Consider the following 21,744-nt stretch of genomic DNA (forward strand, 5'->3'; position numbering starts at 1 on the left):
CTTTCTTACCTTTAGTGTCTTGACAGCCACAGTGAGGTTGTACTTCTTCCAAACACCCTCGTACACTTCCCCGTATTGGCCCCCTCCAAGCTTGTGTTTCATGGTTATGTCAGTGCGCTCCATCTCCCACTTGTCATAGTTGGGAGAAACTCCGTAGATGGTGGGCTTGTTGCGTTTCGGCGCCGGGTAGTGCAGCGTGGTGATGAGGCCGTCGGCCACCGTGGAGTGGTGGTGCACCAGCTCCGCCAGTGTGTTGAAACGGCTTTCCGACGAGACGTACAGCTGGAGGAGAAAGAGATTCTACATTTGAGTAGATGTACATGAGAGGTCAGTTCAGTTTAGGACAGACAGAATTTCTTGCAACTACGTGTGATGATAATGCTACTTCCTAAACCAAAAGTCTATAAATTATTTTCAGTTGAGAGGAAAATTTTAAATTCTGCAATTAGACAGGTTAAAGGACGGTCAAAACAAATGTACATACAGCATCAATATGCATTAGGCATCGGCTAATACAGTAAATAAAGTTACTACATCATCTTCATTATTCCAAAGTAAAACTTAGACTCTATTTGTGACCTCCTTCCTGCTACTCTTGTACAAAAGTTCTGCTTCTGTCCTGAATTATCTAACTATTGGAAGTCTATTTTCCAAACTCTGTGCCATGTTTTTGGGCAGGTGATGGGGCCTGATCCTTTGATGGCTGTATTTGGCATCTCGGGAGAGGATAGTCCTCTTAAAGGAGCAAATTACAAGATTGCATCTTTTATGATGGCATTAGCACACAGGTTAGTTGGAATAACCCAAAAACCCACTTAGGTTTTATGGTTAAGAGATGTCATACAACACCTAAAACTTGTATATTTTGCGGTTTTGCTGACAAAGTTGAGAAAATTTGGCGTCCCTTTCTGTACTCATCTCCTCACATGTAGCTTGCAGACCTAAGGTCATTGTCATTATGGAAATGTATTATATTAGGATAAACCATTTGAGACGCATCATCTCCTTTTTGAGGGGGACTCAAAATACACATTCATAGAACAAATGGAAAACAGAACAGTACAGAACACACTGTTATAGGACTTAACAATGAATAAAACAAATATTAATACAACAAACTAATAAAAAGATAAAGACTGGGAGGGAAAAAAGGAGTACAACTTTAGACTAAACACAATTAAAAGAACGATGATCAATCTCTAAACAGCATTATTGAAACTACTGGCAAACTGTTTTAAGATGAGAATACAAAACATTTTTATATATGTGAAATGATGACAGAGAACAACATTTAAAGGTAAATTAATCCAATCATTTTTGGACACATCGCATCATGAAATCACAAAAATGTGATTTGCAATGAACTTATTTGGTAAACTAAAAACCAATGAACAATTTTTTTTAAAAAAGGACGGAAAATAGAAAAGAGTGCACCACAGCTGTTAGGATTTTAAATAAACAAATGTTACCAAATGTTTTCATTACATGATGACTTCTTGTGTAAAAATGCATTAAAAAGTTAATGCTGACACTCCATGTCTGGAAACAATAAATGATATTAGGGAAACATATCAGACCAAAAATAACTGGCAGTGTGCCAGTAATACAGCATGAAATAATCTACGAAGTCTTAACAAAACGACACTAAAACATTTTCTTAATAAAGAACCCTGGGTCTCAGTCTCAGTCCATTCAGAGCTCACAAGGCATTAGTCAGGAAGCTAGTGGAGGGAAGGATATTGGTCAGGGCTCAGTGGACACAGTCTTTTCCATTGTCCAAGTCTTACATAACCCTGAAAATGATTTGCTCTACAATCTGAACTGTGCATTTCTTTACTGGTGAACGGGCTCTTTGAGGAAGCTGAAGGCATGCGGGGGGAAACTAGAAAAAGTGCAGTGAAAAGACCTTTAAAATCTAAAGAGGATTTAATGGTCAGTTGGCCGCTCTCCTGGCTTAAACCTTGACCATTTACTAAATTACGGGGGAAAAAATCAGTTTGACTAACGTAAAAACCTAAGTTATTCGGAGCGCTGTTAATCACAAAGTCAGAGTGAAACAAAGCTGCAGCTCGGGGGAGTGCTGAGGTAATCTCAAATTATTGGAGAAGTCATACCAGACTCTTGAGTTGTAGCTCAGTGGGAGGATGGAAAACAATATGAGATGGGGAACTCTGTGTGTGTGTGTGTGTGTGTGCGTGTTCGCCCATTTGTTTCGTGTGCGTGCGTGTGTGTGTGTGTGTGTGTATGTGTGCGTGTGTGCATACTTGGCTGCATCTGTCTGTGCTAATGCATGTCTTAGCATGGGCGTCAGTGTCTGGCCGGCCTTGCGTCTGCTGGCCATTATGAGCAGCACAGTGGTGGTTAGAGGCATTCTTGTCATAGCTAGAGTTCCTCGAGCTAGCTCACCTCACTGCATCACAGACAGGAGGGTGACACAGCCAAAATGGCAGCGGCTTCTCGATTGACATAGCAATTTGGGGGAATCCCGCGGAAGACATTCAGCCGTGCATACAAATATGGCATACACTTATGGTATATGGACGTGCACTTGTATGGAGCCTTTCTGATCTGGTTTAGTCTTCCGACCCATCAAAGTGCTCTTATACCACCAGTCACATTCACCCATTCACACACATGTTCATACACTGGTGGCCGAGGCAACCATACAAGGTGCCACTTGCTAGTCAGTTTAATATTCACACACACACCAATGGCACAGCATCGGGAGCAATTTGGGTTCAGTATCTTGCCAAAGACTACTTTGACATGCAGGCTGGAGGAAAAGGGGATAGCACCAACACTCTTCCGATTACTGGATGACCTATCATATTGTCGGACCTATCATGACGACCCCATCAGGATGCACCTTATTTAAAAGCTCTCACTGTAACCGTGTGCTCCACGTACCCTGACTTCTTTGTCCAACCTGAGTCTTAAGCTCTTCACATTTATGACTTCAAGCAATATATTATGCAAAACCTCATAACATTTTTGTAGCATTTTAGAGACACTAAAATAATAAAAATTTCCATCTTAAGTTCCGTCTTCGCATTGGAAGTATCAGAACGATGGAAACCTGTTCCCTCGCCAATGCTGAGAGAGAACAGAATAATGCGCTGATTTGTTCTTTCAGATATTAGTGTTACTTTGTGAGTCTGTGTGATGCAGTTAGATATTTCTATTTCTCAATATATGATACTCCTTGGTCACTGCAGCTGAGTATTATGTTTACTTTATATAAGTCCTTACATCTGAACAACAGCTGATATAGAACATTGCGGTCCTGCCATGTGCTGTCAGTAATAAACAAGTAATCAACTACAAACCACATCTAGAGGAAGAGGAAGCACAGTCCTAAGATTAGATCATAACATACTATATCTAACAGCCTAATGAACCTTAATGGGAAATCATAATGTGTTTCCTTATTTTCTGTCATATACATAATGTTACAATGCCAAATTTTCATCAAATAACGAGGTAAACGTATGTAAAAGTAATCCCCCTGACAAAAACCTAGGGCTTTAGACAGTTCTGAATACTCCGGAAATCCTGGCCAATCAGAGCAGACTGGGATTTTTTGGCAGGGGGGCTGGAAGAGACAGGCACTAAAACTGAGCGTTCTTGCATACAGGTGTTCCAGCACAGACGGTATGGGAGAAGTGTTTCAACATTCAACATTAAAGCATAGAAACATGTATTTTGAGTATGAACCTGAAAATGAGCATAACAGGTTTAAGGTATTTTTTCAGTTGTCAACATACAGTAATTACACCTTTATTATTAAGTAGACAGACGACATTCTTGGTGTGTGTATACAGTATGTGTCTATGTTTCCTGATGCCTACCTTCCCGTCAGATGCAGTGTTAATCCTGTAATGGTAGACTCTCCCCTCGTACCGCAGAGAAATGGACCTCTGGCCAGGGCTGCTCTCACTCTCGCGCACCAGGAAGCTTCCGTTGATGCCCGAGCTGAGCAGGTACTCTGCAGCGTTGCGTGACACAGGTCCATGGTACCAGCTGTGCTTCTCCAGGCTGTTGACTGGGGTGATGTAGTTGGACGGCACCCAACCCTGGCCATTCTTGGTCTGTGCCTCACACCACTCGCCGTTGTGGTTGTAACCCAGCACTCGCAGCTTCTCTCCTAGTCAACGTGTGAGATTCAAAAATGTAAAAACTACCCAAGAAGTACCTTGTTGGCTGCATAGCCATACTTTAATGTTATCGTTATTGGTTACAGCTCATTCCTGTTATCCTGGAAGGAGCATTTTCATTGTCTGCCATATTCTTTGCATTAACAAGGGGCTACAATGACAACACTAAACTAGAACTGAACTCAGCATGTTTTAAGTCAGACATGCTGGAATTCACTGTATCTGATGTCATGTTTCCTCAGATGAGAAACCCTAGCAGGGGATTTTTCTTTTCCACCAGTCATTTGGTGACCTAGAGTGAAGAAATGCACTCACTTCTTTAGTTTCAATTGGATTAAGCAAAAAAACCCCAAATTTTTAATTACACATTAAATCCTACAAATTGCCAGATTCTGATGACCAAACTTCAAATTAGTCCTTTATCTGACAATATAGATCAAAAGTGAAATAAAAATCATATGCAACAGCTTGTATTTGAATCAAGTGGAAAGTATTGTTGTTACAGAACATTTTCCTGTTTTTTCCGGTGCATATGTTCTCTCCTTCCTTCCTCCGCTTGTCTGTATGATCCGTCTGTGGTATTGTTTTACAGTCAATTCAGAGGAAAAAAAAAACACGCATGAGACCATCCTCAGGATGTGAGAGTCAGATGGGGATGAAGACAGAGAGGGAAGGAGACGGGAAGTAAATAAGCAGATCCCCAGTTAGATTCATGACCTAGCTCATATCCAGTCACTTTGCATTTCACCGCCACCATTCAAAATTCATTGGTATTTCTGTCATATTGACTCAACCATACCTGTAACGCCTGTATCAAAATGGTCTGAATCATTCCTATCTGAACACAAACTACTCTATTTAAAATTATGAGAATAAATGGCCTTATGCTTCTCTTTTACTTACCCTTAGTAATGCTGAGTGTGTTGTCACCACTGGCCACAAAGTCATATAGTGCGACAAACAGGTTGGGGTCATTCTCGCTGGGTCCGGCCAATAGGTTCTCTTTGGAGTTCCAGCGGGCGGCTTCTGTCAGACCCTGACTCTCAAAGTCTGGTCTCTGGAGAGCTTCTGGAAAAAAAAAGAAAGGAGAACACATGCTAAAATATGAGGGAAAACATCAAACAATGCATCGCTGAGAGAGGCCTGAGGGAGATCTGTAGGCGTGTGTTCGGTATGCAGCGAGACTGTGAAGCAATTTTCCCATGATTCAGCAACAGTGTCAACTGTTGCTTCTCCATGTGTCATTTAAATTCTTCTGCATCCCCTTTGACTAGGCCTCGCTCCAACAAGCAGGTCATCAGTTGCGGTCCCAACGTGGAATTAGAGTAATAAACCTGATCATGTGACCCACTGTGTCGCCGTTGTCTTTAGAACTTTTCATTTCCTGGATTATCCCTGCTTTGTTTTCATTTTCTTGAATACCGAGACAACTACCGCACATCAGACCGTGAGAATGTGTCCCAGCATGAATCTTCACTGTGACTGTAAAATGGATGTGCTTGCACTCACAGGTAATGAGCCCGGGTTCACAGCGCTTCAACTTACAGTTATGTTAATTACAGACACAGCGGGAATTATAGCAATTTTAGAGCAGTAAAACTGATGGCTAAATTACAAAATGTGGAAAATGGAAAGAATGAGGGGAAAAGAAGAAAATGGTGTTTAAGAGGGAAGAGAAAGAAACAGAAGAGCGACGCAGACGCTAGGAGAAAACCTTTAACTGCAGTGTGGCCTAAACGTGAGCTTGATTGTTCGGCCTGCTCAGCTGTTGTCACACATGTTTCAGAGGCATCTTACATTTCACCACCCCCCCCCAGCTCACAAACACCCACATCCTTCCAACAGAGACAACAGGCTACAGCTGCACCCTGTTTTCACCTTCCAGTAAGGATTTCAGACTGAGGAAGATGTGAGGGGGAAATATTTTAAATCAATTTGTAAAAAAAATAGCAATAGTATGAACGAACCAAACCCTCAAAAACTGATGAAAACAGACTGAATCTAAACTTAAGCTTCCAATTCTCCACAATCACAGTGTGACTGGAAAAAACAGTGTCTAATTATTGATGTGTGACAAACTTAAATAAAACTGGCCAAGCAGAGAAAAGCATTAAAAATTGAATTGTAAAATAGCTTTGGGCCTCTACATTATTTTCTTCGCTTTGTTTTTCCAGAGTCTAGGGATTTGGTAACTGACTTCTAAATATGTTTATTTGGTAATCCAGCAATTACGCCCTTCTACGACTGTAAAATTAAACACTTAGGGTAATGAAACACAATCCAAAAGCTATTATTTTTCTTCCTGCAAAAATGACAAATGAAATTAAACATATTTGCAGCTGGAAATCATGACATCACTTCTCACACACCCTGATATAAATATCAAACTAATACACTTTCTTAAACTCGAACAAATAGACTGGACCTATGAATAGAACAATGGTCTGAGGGCAAAGTTTAGCTCCAGGGGACAAACTGTAGTTGTCATGAGAAAATACCACTACAAGTTTGCCAGCATGTCTGAAATGCTGGTCACTGCCTGATAAAACACAAAACCAGCTGTCAATGACAGTTTTTAAATAAAGCATGATATCATAGCTCTTGTACCGCAGGCAGGAAAATTGTGGCCAACCTGAAGCATTTCGAACTTGCATACACACACACACACAACGATGGAACAGTTATCCATTACGTCATCCCTGTCAACTGAATATCATATATCTTTAAGTTGTTATTTATCATTTTGTTCCCTCTACCCTTTAATCTTAAAAACTCATCGAAAATCTATTGAATTCACCTGATTGTGTCTTAGATGCAGGTCACTGTCGAGGCTGTTTTTCCTGAAAATGTGACAGTTTGGATATACAAGCTCTTCATCATATGGTGGAAAGAACTGGAGCTAAACCAAGTCCCCCAGCTGCATAATGCAGCAAATTACGACTTGCTCACCACATTTATTGCATAAGTGGATGTTAGCTGAGAAAAATTCCACAGATCTAGTCTGTTTCTGCAAAAATACATAACTAAATCAGGAGTGAGATCACCTGATGTGTCTTTTGCAGACATGCTTGCAGAAGGAGTGGTCAGATCTGTCTGGTCTGAAGGAGACCAAGGTATGAAAACAACCAAAAGCATCCAGAACCTGTGTAGTGTACCACAACATAATGATTGTTGGAGAAAAGGAGAATGTGCATGAAGTGGACACGAGGCACAGCTGGATTTGGTGGAAACTCAGCAGAGAGCTGATTGAGCATGCAGCAAATGGGTGTCAAAATGGAGTAGCAAGCAACTATGGATATACTCAGAACAGTAAGAAAGATGTCTTAGATGATTTGAGCGGTCTGGATGGTTCATAGCATCGTGTAACATAGCCGCAGATCAGAAATGTATTTTGGCCCTCAACCATTCAGTGCTTTATAAAGCAGCAAATCAATTCAAACAAAAAAGATGCCAGTGTAAAGATCTGAGAACTGGAGTGATGTTATCCACACTCTTGGTCTTGATGCTCCTGAATGATTGAGTCCAGAGCCTTTTCTGTACTGTGTGTGAGCTCCGTCACATGCTGAGTGAGTCCATAGTTATCCAGAACACAATACAGTTATTTAGTGCTGCTGTCCTAGAAGTTATCAACATCAAACTTAAAATCATAATATATAACAGAAGATAGACAGCTGTTCAGCAAAGTTAGCAAACTAGAATTGGTTCATTCTTTAGTCAAAGTGGAAGTTTGTGCCAAATCTGAAGAAATTCCCCAAAGGCTTTCCCGAGATATCGCGTTCACCAGAACAGGACAGATGGACAGACAACCAGGAAACATAATGTCTCCGACAATGGCTATCCCTGGCGCTGAGGCATAAAAAGTTCATCTCTTTTTAGGCAGCCTGAAGAGGTTTAAAAATGCAGCTCGACAAAGGGAATTCAATTGAAAAGCAGCATTATCAAAACAAGCATGAAGCACCTCTTTTCTTATGCACTCTAGCTTTGCTCACAAAAGTTAGGAGAAGTTGGGAGGGTTTGTTATCTTGGTTTATCGAAACGACAACATAAAATCAAGAATGTGTTTCATAATAAAATCATCAACTAAAAATGATTTGCTTGCCACAGACCTGCACATTAAGTCTATTAAAATCATTCTTTGCCAATTAAATGTTTTTGGTGACAGGGTTGAAGACAGACTTTGGGTGACTTGGAATTGATATTAAATTTGATACATCTAATTGAGTACAACTTGTTCATTCTACTCCTTATCAAAACAACAATATGAACATGAAGTCCTGGAGACGATTCTGCTTCTGGGCGCTGGTGTCCAATGTATGTGTGTATCCCTTGCGGGTCCTCAAAGAAAGAGATAAACAAAGGCTTTGTAGCATGCAAGACCAAATGTAGTATAACCCTAAGAAAGTAAAACACACCATATGCTGCACAGTCAGTCATGACATTGTTGACAAGTTGAAGACATCAGTGTATCAGGAGGCAGACGGAAGACTTTCACACAACCTTTTCTGCCAAGTTAGGCTCACCAGTCTCCACAGTGAGACAATCAAAGCCAAATGTGGTGCTTCTTTTAGGTCACAAATCTGCTGTTTTTCCTGTGAGAGCATGTCAGATTCAATTTCATCTGGAGCATGCTGCCTAGCTCATACTCTCATATTAACATGAACTAAATATATATGAGTTCCATGCTAGTATTATCAATGCATGGATGTTACTGTATCATGTCAAAAAAATCTGAACTGCGGTTTTAAGACTACAAAAGAATCAAACACAAGTATTTTGGTGAAGACCGGCTAAATTAGCAAAATAAGATGAACTTGTCAAACATTTTTCAAATGCCGGTAAACTAAGTTATTGCTGGCTAGTCATTGATACCAGTCATCACTGTACAGTAATGAAAAAGAACCAAAAACGTAATGCTTTCCTGACGGACCGTTTGGTTTGTTTTTTGGTTTGGTCTAGCTTTATTTTTGCATGAGGCACGGAGATATTTGCATCCTTGCCAGCTGGGGGAAGCACCCATGATTGTTACTCCAAAATGCAACAGGTCTGCCTGTTTTCAAAAGTGGAATCCATCTATAAGCACAAGTCAATCAGTATACTGGCTCTCTGACACAATTTTAACAAAGTATTTGCATTTCTACTGTGTTGGATTGCATCATACAGGTGATTAGGATGTTCCCAAATCTATATTTTTCAGTATATATCAAAAACCAGCAGCCAAAGATTTGTCTTTTACTTTATCTTTTGGGTAAACAAACAAGAATGTCATGTTCCCAGTGATTATTGTAGATAAAAAGCACAAACACTATGATTGAAGTGAGAAAGACGGCTGTGTTTTATCAAATTTGGGCTTAGGTTTAGGCCAGAGATCAAGCAGGATAGAAAAAGAGTTCCACTAGGCAAGAGCAGACCTGAGTGCCAACAAGACATACCATAAGTCCAGAGTTTGGCCTGGTCATAAAGTGTGTGGGCAGTGCATTTTAAGCAACCCGTGCCACACATGTCCACTTTACGGGCCACAAATACCACAGCTCTTTGTGAAAGGGCGACAGCATACTGACACATGGACCGTGACAACACAAGCTCAAAGAGAGGAGAAAATAGAAGACATATGAAAAAGGAAACTCAGGACGCGAGTGAGAAACAAACAGAAAAAAAAGGCCCGTTATCAGAGTCATGCAGTGGGAGGAATTGCAGCATGTCCTGGCTGCATCACTGAGATGACACTCAAAATGATTAAATATGTGTGGAACTTGTAAAGCATTCATACCTATGACTACACTGCTATGAGCAAGAGGAATGCGCCCAAACTCACACACTGATGCAAGACAGAAATTTATTGAAAAAAGAAAAACAGACCACTTAAAATGAAATAAAAACATTATGTCTGGTTCTACTTGGTGCTGGTGACCACGAAGCCCTCTAGCATCTCAAATAAGCTGCCTTATGCTTTGGATGAAAATTAAACTAACTAGCAAATGCCAGCAGCAGTCTGAGTACAAATCTAAAGACGTTCTAATACCATGTTTTCCTTCCCGATACAGATACCCATACTTAAGCTCCCATATTGGCCAATACGAGTACCAATCCAATGCCATTGTGTAAAAAAAAAAAAAAACATAACAAAAAATTAATAGCTGTATGCTACTGGCCCATTTGCCATGTCACAAAGCAAAATAAAATGATATATTTTACCTTCTGCACAGATCTACTCATATTTAGATGGGTTGAAAATCATGTTATTCCATTGCACATATTCTATGGGATCAGCCTGATTTGTCAACAAACTTGTCCCAATGCATCATGGGATATATCTTCCACTTAGTAGGCTTCAGCCAATGGCTAACGACAACAATAATTTCTTTCAATAAGGATAAATGGATAAATAATCACTGAAAACATACACTGTTGGATTTATAATGTTTAATGTCTCTAGAAAAGAAAACACTATTGTTCCATGTTGGATTACGAAGCTCCTGAGAGGGATAGGATCGCACTGGAGCTCTCCAAGATATAGTAAATAGACCACCTTCATGGTGTTTACAAAAATGACAACCTTGGGGGTTTAAATCAAATATATTACTCAATTACGTGGTATCAGATCAGTGCATAGGCTCACTCACTCGCTGATATCCGATCCAGCATTTTAGGCACTATCAGAGATATTTCCGATACTGGTATCGTTTTTGGAATATCTCTGTCCAAAACCATGAATGTATGTGGTCCTCTTTTCCATGAAGTTGACCCAAGTTTTAACCCACATACTTCTAAAGGAATGAGAGAGGAAAAATCTCTAGCTTACATATTTCTTTTGCATCACCTGTCATCTCCTGAGTGGGAGGTTGTGGAGAGAGCAAGGGGAACAGATTCAGATCATACATCTGATATGGCTGTATCCTCTGCAGGAGATTTCATATTAATGAGAGGATGTTGAGACCAGAGCCAGGTGGAAAAAAGCAGGAGATAATAAAGAAACTAAACACGTCAGAACCACCATTTTCATCATTCAGAATAACTTATACAAGGTGTCATAAAATATTAAAATTGCACTTTCCTGCCATTAAGTTCATGAACTATCTTCATTCTAATGATGTCAAATTGCTTACTACTTGGGAGAAAAATACAAACGAGGCCTCCACCTCTAATGAAACAGTTCAGGTCAAAAAAGTTTAATGTGGGGTGGAACATCTCAGCGTGAGGTTTGCTGTGCCTTGTACCATATGGTCTGGAAATTAGAGACTCTTTATCACTGTCATCCACTTCAGTGGGGAGCGTACCATGACTATTAACTATTAAATCATTTGGTTGCGCAATCTTTGGCACACACAAGACTTCACTGAGTCTTCCATTGCCAATCAATTACTGTGTTGATCGTGTACAGACTCGATGTGCCCTGGATTTCTTCAAACTCCCCTTATGTCGCCTGCATACATCATGGGCAAATCAATTACCCACTTTAAGTGTGACCAGAACTGTGTAATTAGAAGTAATGGAAAATAAGTAATCGCTCGGCTGCACACTACAAAGAGTGAGTCAAATATATAGATCTATTATCTTTTAAAATCATTACAGAAGCAGTGAACATGATCCAAGTCCTGGTACATAGCAGAGAACTGAAAAGGGGAGCGCAGACTGAGATTAGATCCCCTCTCCTCATAAACAAAGTTAAGTGGGACAGGACCGGGAGTCAGATTTCCTTGTATTCTCTTCTCCGTCTCTTTTTCCACTTCTTTCCTCTTCAGCTAGCCAGTGTGTCTGGCCTCCCTCACCCTCCCCTGTGCTTACTCTCTGCTCTCCCCTCCCCATTCCTCTGTTTCCACAGTGCAGAAATCATTGTTGAGCCTTTACACTGTGATACTTCTTCTTTTATCCCTTTCCCTGTGTCTCTTAAGCCCCTACCTTTTTTTTTTTTATTGTGATGTCTCTACTTTTATTTTCCAAAGTAAACTTAAAAACTTCACAGCCTAAGTTAAACGACAACACTACAGCCATGACAAAAAGTGTTCTTACCTTCCAAGTAACAGCTGGAGGAGGACGAGAGGCCTTTCTTAGATTTACACCCCACCAATTTCAGGCATATCTCCAACATTTTCATTTGCTTTCTTTCCCTTCCCGCTTGAAAATGTTGTTGCTTGTTTAAATCAGGCGTCTCTTGAACGTTTCCCCTCTACATGTGTCCAACAGGAGAAAAGTTCAAACACAGGAAAAAAACTGACAAAAGGAGAAGCCAAAATAGGTGATAAAATATACTGGTTTTCTTTTCCTTGGTCCTTTTCGCTGGTGTAAATCCTCACTCCTTTTCGAAACAGAAAGGCAGAGTCCACTGTCCGGCAAAGTCTATCAACTTTCTCTTCTGAGCGTCTCCATGTTTTTTTCCCTCTTTTGCTTTTTTGCTTTTGGTTAGCTCCACTTTTTGTGAGATACAACAACTATCCAAAAGCACAGATTTGGTCCAAGAGCTTGCTAGACCTGTAGATGTGTCAGATGAGTGGGCAGTAGGGCAGTCTGAGCGGTGCCATTCCTCTGTCCTGTCCCCTGTGTGAGTGTGTGTGTCTGAGGCACAGGGACTACTCGTGCTACAGCTGCCAACAAAGGGCCTCTTTCAGGCTCAGCCTGCTGCACTCAATGACATCAGCTGAGCCCTCCCACCTCCAGCAGCAAACACACAATGAGAGGGAGAGACCGCCACACACACATACACACACAGGACTCACCAAGAATACAAACAACAGCACATCAGCACCCTAAATTGATGAGAACGGATGGGACAAAAGCTGCCTGATTTCAAAACTGTGAAGTTTAGGTTGAGTTCAGACCTTGAATAGCTCCTCTTCCCTTCTGTTGAAGTCATGAGATGATTACAAGAAGCTCCTCCTCCAACGTTTTAACCAACCCTCCCCCCTCTGACTGTCCCACTGCCGCTCTCTCTTCTTTTTGACCATGCTTTTTCCCTCTCATCATTCTAAAATGTTTACAGGTTGAAGACTCAGTTCTGGAAACAGGGCTGCGTTGTTTAAGACAAAGCTAAAGCTCTCAGTCAAGAACAGACAGAACAGTATAACCTTCAGCAGTCTACTCTGGACATCAAACACAACTCAAACAGACTTATTTGCCATAGGCTATTTCAAATGGAAATAAAGTAAGCAGCACCATATTTGAATTTATTAAAATGAGAACCTTTATCTTTTGATCTTTACAGAAACATGTCTGACCATGTGATTTCAGAGAGCAGTCGTGGCTTGGCCATATCTGGAAGGAACAAATAATCCTTGGCAGAAGCCAAGCTGTCTTGCGACACAACTTTTTTTGAAATCTCTTTTCTGTCTTTTCTCTGCTGTCTCAAAGTATTGTGATGCACAACTGACTCAGAGGTTAAGTCATACTTATGAACTAAATCGATTGCAAGTAAATCCATTGAAAAGACAGAAAATGTCACTACAGCTGTGCCTTGAAATGCATCTGAGAATGTTGATGGCAACTGTCAAAAAAAGTCTGACTTAACTCAACAATGCACACTTCTTAGCTGAATACAGATGCACCTATTTTCCTCTAAAGGCCTAGACACACCAAACTGTCATCAAAGAACTAGCGGCGACGAAAGCCAACTGTTTCATTGCCTCACGTTGCCTGTCTCTCGGCCAAAAAGTTGCACTGACCACACCTCAAAGACTAGAGCCAACATCCAGCTTGCATGCACATTATGTGCCTGCATGAGAGGAAATAACTCTCCATACCAAAAGGTGGCGATAGTCTGTATTTGTCAATAAAAAAGGGAAGCTGGAAGACCAACAGGGTGGATTAAAGGTGCTACTTAGGCTATTAGCACATTAACAACACCACAAATTTGTTTCAATCTCACTCCCTCTTGAATTAAGGCGTTTGTTTACTTTCCTCATTTCCATTTTTTTTCTCGTGCACTGAGGCCTATGCCGACTCAACATACGGAACCGGCCAGAAAAAGGACTGACAAGGGCCAACAAGGGCCAATAAGGGCACACCGCAAAAACTAGGGACATACACTCACCGATGGCCTGATATTGACACTGTACACAGTACTACACTGTTGTACGCCATTTGCAGAGGATGGGGACCATCATTACCACTCATTCGATTGACTGCAATTCAAAAGCAGCCAAGCAACACAGTGTTTTTGTTCACTTATGTTTTTGTCGGATATATTATCAAACTCTTTAACAATTCATAGGTGCAATCTACTTTTAAGCAGGATATTGTTGTGCATTTCTGTTATTTTGTCCACTCATGTTATCTGGGCTAAAAAGACTGTCTAGTCATTATGCTACAGACTGAAACCACAAAAGAGCAGCTGTAATCCACTGACTATATCTGGCAAATATTTTTCCATTGAAACGACAAACATCATTCTAGAGATAAGAAACCCAGTCGAGTGGGTGATTACATACTGGTGGGAAGCCGGCCTGATGACACCATAGCACGTAGCATGAGTGCAAACCAGTTAACTGGCTGACCTGGTCACTGGAATTTCCAATAAGGGAGCAGAGGCCCTGACTAAAAATATGCCGTTACAGGAAAACATACAATGCACAATGGCTTTAACAGCTTTTGTTTCCATCTTATAACATGAGTGAGAGCAGTGACATCTGAGTCTTAATCTATGTCTGTAGCTGACTAACAGACATTTTATGTTAACCAGAAAGCCCAGTTTGCAAATACTGCTGGGGGATAGTTTTACTGGTCAACTTGGTGAGTAAGGAAAAAGAACAATAAACAAACGTGTCTGAAGACAAAACTGATACATGTGCGACATATAAGACAATGAGAAATACGAGGAGAGGAGAATAAAAATCCCCAGACAATTACTGTTTTTGTATATTCTCAGTTCCAGATGATTCCAGTCTGCCTGCTCAATTACAGAAGGTCAGTGCCTTTTCCTATTAGCTACACACTCAGTTCTATTTATATGGCAGGATGTAACCCCTCCATCACACAGCCAGTGGATCAAAGATGTGATGCAGAGCACGAACCTGGAAAAAAATCAGATGCACCCTCCATTAAGAGATTTAATAAAATCTGGGAGTCATGAATAAACTATGTGAATTGTCTACCTATAAATGATCCTATCTGTGCTTAAATACACTATGATGCATTTTTTTTGTTAGTTTGCTTTCTGTTTTGTTTTGTTTTGTGTGTTTCTCTTTCTTTTCCTTCCACTGTTCTTTGTATTCCTGTACATGTACACCTTATGATAATAGCTTATGAAAGTGTCTTGTCTAATAAATGAAAAAAAAAAAAACACTAAAAATAAAGCCTTAAAAAAGAATAAAGATAAGGTGATGTCTGTCAGAGGAGATGTAGCCTATTATTAACTACGTTTATGAGCAAGTTTGCTAATGGCTGGGCGTGTATCACCAAGGGTTCATTTAATGTGCCTCATTATGCTTGCTTCATAGGTCACATCTGACAGTCAGAAGAGTCCTTTAATTGTGAAAAGGCGCAGGAGTTCAGAAAAGGCGCCCTCATGAAGTTGTCAGACTGTTTCCCCGACCAATAGTCAGAAGTCAAGATTTTGAACTGGGAGGAATCCAAACAACACTACACATCCACATCTTTAAGTCTTGATACCTAAAGTTATTGTATACTTGTTTTAGGTAGGCAGAGATGCTCTCGTTAGCAGCTACAGATATTCTTTAACATGGCGAAAGTCTTGGTCGCTTTGCATGTAATGACCTCAATACCCTGAACATCCAGTCACATGGCACCAGGCCCTGCATCATCGCTGCAGTGCTGGTATGGCAAACATTTGTGTTCCTCTCATGCACCACCCCAAATACCAATTAAGAAGAAATGCAGGCTTCCTCAAACTCTGAGAAAGGCCCATTAACTTACCGCAGTCACAAAGTGTTGTGGAGATGAGAGGATGAAGGGAAGAGGAGAGGGGCTATAAAAAATGGAGAGGGAAAGAGGAAAAAAGGTTGCAGATGGAGAAACATGAAGCACATTGTTTGGCAGTGAGCTCATAGGAGAATCGCTCGCTCGCGTTTTATAATCCGGGCCGTGTATGTTAACAGTTAGCTGACGTACATCCACCCACGGGATGGATTTTGGCCCTTTTCCTCTCATATACCCCCCCTCCTGCTTTTCCCAATTCAGTTCTTTAAATCTTTCTGCAGAGAGAGCAGGTTGTATTCCCAAATTCTGAGGCAGCAACTGCACTACGACTGAAACTATACTAGTGTTACAGCATTCAGATGTTGACATGAATCTATATGTTACATCATATTTCAAATCCTAATTATCAATATGACACAGGCATTATTTTTACGCTAAATTATTTATTTGGAACCAGAATTCGCTGAGCAAAAATGCAGCTCAAAAATTAATACTAGGGCTGCCCAGTGGATCAATATTATATCAATATCTTGAGACTAGATATCGCCTCAGATTTTTTTCATATCGGCTGCATTACAGTAGAAGATGGGAACCATCAACTCTAACCACTTGGTCATTATATCCACATTACTTATCAGAAAAATCTCATTGTGTAAATTGTGAAAGCACCAATTGTCAACCCTGCAGTATTATTACAATATCAATATCGAGGTATTTGGTCAAGAACATTTTTGATATTTGATTTTCTCCATGTCACCAAGCCCTAATTCATACCATTACATGATTAACTGCTACTGATATCTGCTTTAAACATTTTGCAACGCGCTCTGCAACTCATCTTGCAGCTAATTTTTTGTAGCATAGCGTAAATACGCAATGCTCCCATTAAAAAGCATTCAAAACATACGAAGGCCACAGGAAAAAATGTTTCTTTTTTGACAAGTCAAGGGAGAGCTGTAATTGCAACTGCACTTATCACCATCTTCAATGTGTTATTGTTCTGTCCTGGAAGGCATTCTTCTTCCTTCGGCGTTTAATGTTAGACTTGAACACTTGTAGGTGTGTATGTTGCCCTGTCTGGTCCGCAAGATGTGCATCCCGGGCAGCTTTTGTACTGGAGAAAAACAAGCACTATCACATTTTCAAAATTTTGGCATCGACTTGGTACCAAAGAATCAGTTATTGTGACTACAAAGATATTTGAGGACTGCCTGATTCCTGTCTTACCCACTCCACATGAGGGCACACACAAACACAATCACACAGTCTCACAATTTTAGAAATATATACCAGGAAACACTTGGCATAGGTCCTGTCCATCTAAGTCACGGACCATGAGTTATTACACGTTTAAACCGAGTAAGCTTTCTAATTACAGAGGAGGATAAGAGTAGGAGACAGGGAGAGAGATGAAGCTGCGTAGGTTCCAGCACATGGTTCATCGTTCCACTGTATTGCTTCACAGTCACAGCCAAGAGTACTTAAATATCAGACACTCAAGAACAAGGTATGAATGTGGTGTGTGGATGTGTGTGTGTGTGTGTGTGTGTGTGTGTGTGTGTGTGTGTGTGTGTGTGTGTGCGCGCGCATGTGGCTGTTTACTCTGGGCCTTCAGGAGAATGCAGTCAGAGTGTCTGAGTTGTGTAGACTGGCATATGAGGTTAAGGGGTTTAGAGTTCCACGTAATTCTCCACTTGGTATGTTCCACAGGGAGAGTGGACACTTGAGGACAAATCAATGGCTGCTCTGGTTCAAGGTTAAGGTCTCTAGCATCAGACTGTGGTGATAAATTATCAATGTGGACAACAGTGAAACTAAACATACAGAAGTTCATAAGCAAACTTGCAAGCAAATTAAAATATTTTCCAAGGCTTCTGATGTGCAGAAAAACTACCATATGCACACAGAGAACAAAAGCCAAACAACAGCCTTTATATTTATTCTCTCTGGGCTTGTTAGAAGCTGTTTTCCCCAGTGTATTTTACATGGAAACAGTGAAACTGACCCAAAGGTCATTAAACACATTTTATGATGAATTCCACTTTATTTGCATGCTCTCGTGTATCTGCTCACACACAAACTCGTTCTCTCTCCAGCCAAATCCCTCTCATTTGAGGTGACCCGTTAACAGTCCACTGTCAGCTCAGCTTTACAGCCATCTTCAATACAGACGGGCCTGCTAGCACACAGAGCAGAGACGGAGGGAGTTAAACCCCGCCGACCTATTGGAATGGGACAGGAGGAACCATTTTATCATGATGACAGACACAAAATAGGGCAACACAAACCAGGTGACTAAGCAGGGCCTTTGCTCATTTCTCCACACGATAGACTGCTGTAGGCCCAGACGAAACTATGTGGAGCCAAAAATATGCAAACCTTCGGAGAATAGAAACGTATGCATGCTAGCCCAGAGTTAAAATTTCATACTTTGAGCAAACAGAAAGCCAGATTGAATGCACACAACTATTCATTACTTGACAGGGATACAATGCTGCGCTAATCGTCGTGTTGAAAAGGTCTATGAAAATTAAGAAAGTCCAGACAAATGGGTTCTACTCAGAAACCTGTGTTTCTTTGTGTGTGTGTGGGGAGAGGAGTGGGTGCTAATCCAGTCATTTTCAGATTTTAGCTAAACTACTCAATTTGACCCAGTGTGCTGGAATGAAAGCACAACTTTTTATATTCCATTGTTTTATGAGTGTGCAGACTCGGGGAGCCAAACTCTTTCAGGAGGGAGAGAGAAAGCAGAAAAGAAAAGGGAGCGTGTGTACATATGAGTGGGAGGTTTGCAATGCTACAGCGAGAAAGAGAAAGCTAGAACTTAAACTTCTTCCATTACTTTGGGTCTAATTTATCAGCTCAAAAGCACAAAAAGACGGCACCTTAATAAGAGGAGACAGACAGTAAACAGGGCAGAGAGTGTGTTTTTAAAGACTCTTAACCTTAAATGTCTTTGAGATGTTATCTAGACGCCTGGGGAAAGACCCCATTTGTCTGTATGCCCATTGGGGTAAAAACAGAAACAGATACATAGAAGGGTGACTCTGGCTTTGAGGCTCTCGGGCTGCAGCAGTGGAGCTGCTCGGGCTCTTCTTTGTGTCTAAGTGGATCCAGATGCAGCAAGCATAGCAGGCCTCCTCTTATAGCGCTATGAAGAGGAGCTTAACACAACACAAAGGGACAGGACAGCATACCAGTACTGTATGGCCTGGACTGGTGAGGAGGGAAAAGCAAACCAGACAATAATGTAAGTGGCCAGACGATGCATTAGTGGAAAGGATTTTATTCATTCCTGCTCAAATCAAATTTTTAAAATATTTTACAAAATATAGATCTCTAGATACAGGGACACCGTCAGCAAAATCAACCTCATATAAGGCCTTTCTCAAGAGGAAGGCAAATGCCCTCAAATCATGCCCCCATTTTATCCTGTAATCTGCATGGGGAGGCTCTCTGACCGAGAGGGCCCATAAATGGCTGAAATTTTTACAAAAACTCAGAGCTGGCATCCTAGGTAGCAGGTTGTCTGCAGAGAAAACAACAGCTGTGTCTGGAGCTGGGGCTGCCTGCTCAGGCATGGAGAGGGGAACAGGGGGTGTTTTTTTCTGTATGTGAGTGTGTGTGGACCTGGGTGGCGAAGAAGTGCCACTCTGCATTCCTAACCCAAGTTGGAGGTTCTCGGCATGCGTGAGTATTGTGTGTATTGTATGTGTGTGTGGACAATGAAGGGATAACCAGCAAAAAGAAGAAAAGGAAGTGCTCATGCTCATGGTCTCACTGTTCTGACTGGAAGACAACAATGAATGCCCACATAACTAACATTACAACAAGCCAACCTAATTTTAAGCAATCTATCAGTATAGAAAATCTGACTTAGTGACTGATACACAAGTGTCCAGCACACACAAGGACATTTCAGTAGATCATTTTCTTGTCAGAAACTGGGCTATCGCAAGCCCAGATTTCATAACATATACTGTTGCAGACAGTGAAGTGAATCCAAATAACAAAAACCAGGGTGAGAGTCAAAGACTCACCAGGACTGTTTGTCCTAAACCGACATGCTTACACTTTCAATTGTTCTGTGCAAAACACTGTGTACCTTACGTACATGGAAAAAACTTTGGTTTAAGCTGTTGTCTCTGCCTTCGTGATTTCGTGGGAGTTTTTAACCCTTCATATCAACTTCTTTACAAGCTGCTGAAATTTCTCAATTTTAGCATTTCATAAAAGCAATAAAATTCATTTTAAAGATTTCAAAATTTTCTGGCTTAAATGTAAGATATAACAACTGTGTCAGATATGGTGCACTGCCATTATGTTACATCAATGCAAGAACATATATGAGACAGACATAAGGAAAATGTACTTTAGATTTAAATCTATAGTGCGTAACTTCTACATGTCCGTAAATGTCCGTTTCACGCAAGCCACTACTAGAGGAGATGACACAATGCTGATTAAGCCGATCGGCTCCTCTAACATCTCGCGGTATTTTTCAATATATATCATTTTTAGTTTCAAGTCGACTGGCGAGATTCCCGCGCTGGCGCACAGGAAATGCCGTGTTTTACCTCACAACAAGAAGGGAAAGAAACCGACAGAGAAGGCAAACAAGGATTTGTACTGTCGTTGCTTTTCCTAGGTGGAGAGCCCTGAAGGAAGAAATTGGGCTGAGGGCAGACACGGATGTTGCCCTGCTGCTGTTGGATAAGTAAGTGACTTGGTTTATAATTATATTATGAGTTGTATGTGTTGCTGTTACATGTACTGGACCTAGTACTTTATTATATTCTTGGAAATGGTGATATGAACGTAATGTAATGTTAGCAGCCTGGTGTTCGCCACGTTGTGTAGCGTTGTGTACATGGTGTGAGGCAAGTGTTATTCTGTGTACATGGAAGTGCCGGCTCATTTGTTGTAATAACGCATTACCCGCTGGGGGGGTGACAGAAGTTACGTACTATAGCTTTAACTTATATGTGTACACCATGTTTTCATGAATGAAATTTATATACCCCACATATATAGCAAAAATATGTAGCTTATATATTCAAGTTTTTTACATGTAAAATTAGCTTTAAAAGGATGTGACATACATAGATCCCATTACCTACACATGGAAATATGTCATATATGCATATAATATGGTGGACATGTATGTTTGTATTATTATGTATTTGTATATTAATCAAATCAAATCAACTTTACTGATCCTTTCCAGGAAATTGATTTGTTGCTGCAGCAATGCCACAACAACATGCAACCAAAAAGACAACACAATACTTATTCAATGCACCACAGAAAAAAATCACTAATACTAAAATACCAGGCATGGTAGTTTAAAGTAATTGATGATCAAATATCCACAATACCACAGACATACCAGGTGATAAATAAATAAATAAATAAATAATTAGCCGGAATGAAGGACCTCCTGTAGCGCTCAGTCCTGCACCTTGGCGCCTTCAGCCTGTGGGAGAAGGTGCTCCGATTAATAACCCCCAGGGCATGACGGAGGTGTGAGGGGTTGGAGATGATTGCTCTCAATTTTTTGAGAGAGTGTTTCTCTCCAACCCGCTGCACTGTATCCAGCTCGGCTCCAGTGATGGAGCTGGCTTTCCTGATCATTTTGTCCAGTTTATTTTTGTCTGACATACGGGCACCATCTCCCCAGCACGCCACAGCGAAAAAAGGGTGCTGGCCATCACTGTATGGTAGA

At 40.9% G+C, this 21,744-nt stretch overlaps 1 protein-coding gene across 4 annotated transcripts in view; it reads right to left on the bottom strand.

The window, feature by feature from the left end:
- The window catches only part of abl1 (c-abl oncogene 1, non-receptor tyrosine kinase), a 36,994-nt gene that overhangs the window by 5,420 nt on the left and 9,830 nt on the right, over positions 1-21,744 (bottom strand). Inside the window, exons 1-4 of one of the 4 annotated variants that reach the window (XM_049604215.1) lie at positions 12,162-12,976; positions 5,058-5,222; positions 3,849-4,144; positions 10-282 (exon numbers count right to left, since the gene is read on the bottom strand). In XM_049604215.1, the coding sequence (XP_049460172.1) occupies positions 10-282; positions 3,849-4,144; positions 5,058-5,222; positions 12,162-12,246 (819 nt within the window). In that variant the 5' untranslated portion in view covers positions 12,247-12,976. Of the gene's footprint in view, positions 1-9; positions 301-3,848; positions 4,145-5,057; positions 5,223-12,161; positions 12,977-21,744 lie in introns of those variants that run through there. The other 3 variants (XM_049604214.1, XM_049604213.1, XM_049604212.1) reach the window with 3 other exon arrangements.

Source organism: Epinephelus fuscoguttatus, linkage group LG18 (assembly GCF_011397635.1).
Source record: "Epinephelus fuscoguttatus linkage group LG18, E.fuscoguttatus.final_Chr_v1".
NCBI lineage: Eukaryota > Metazoa > Chordata > Actinopteri > Perciformes > Serranidae > Epinephelus > Epinephelus fuscoguttatus.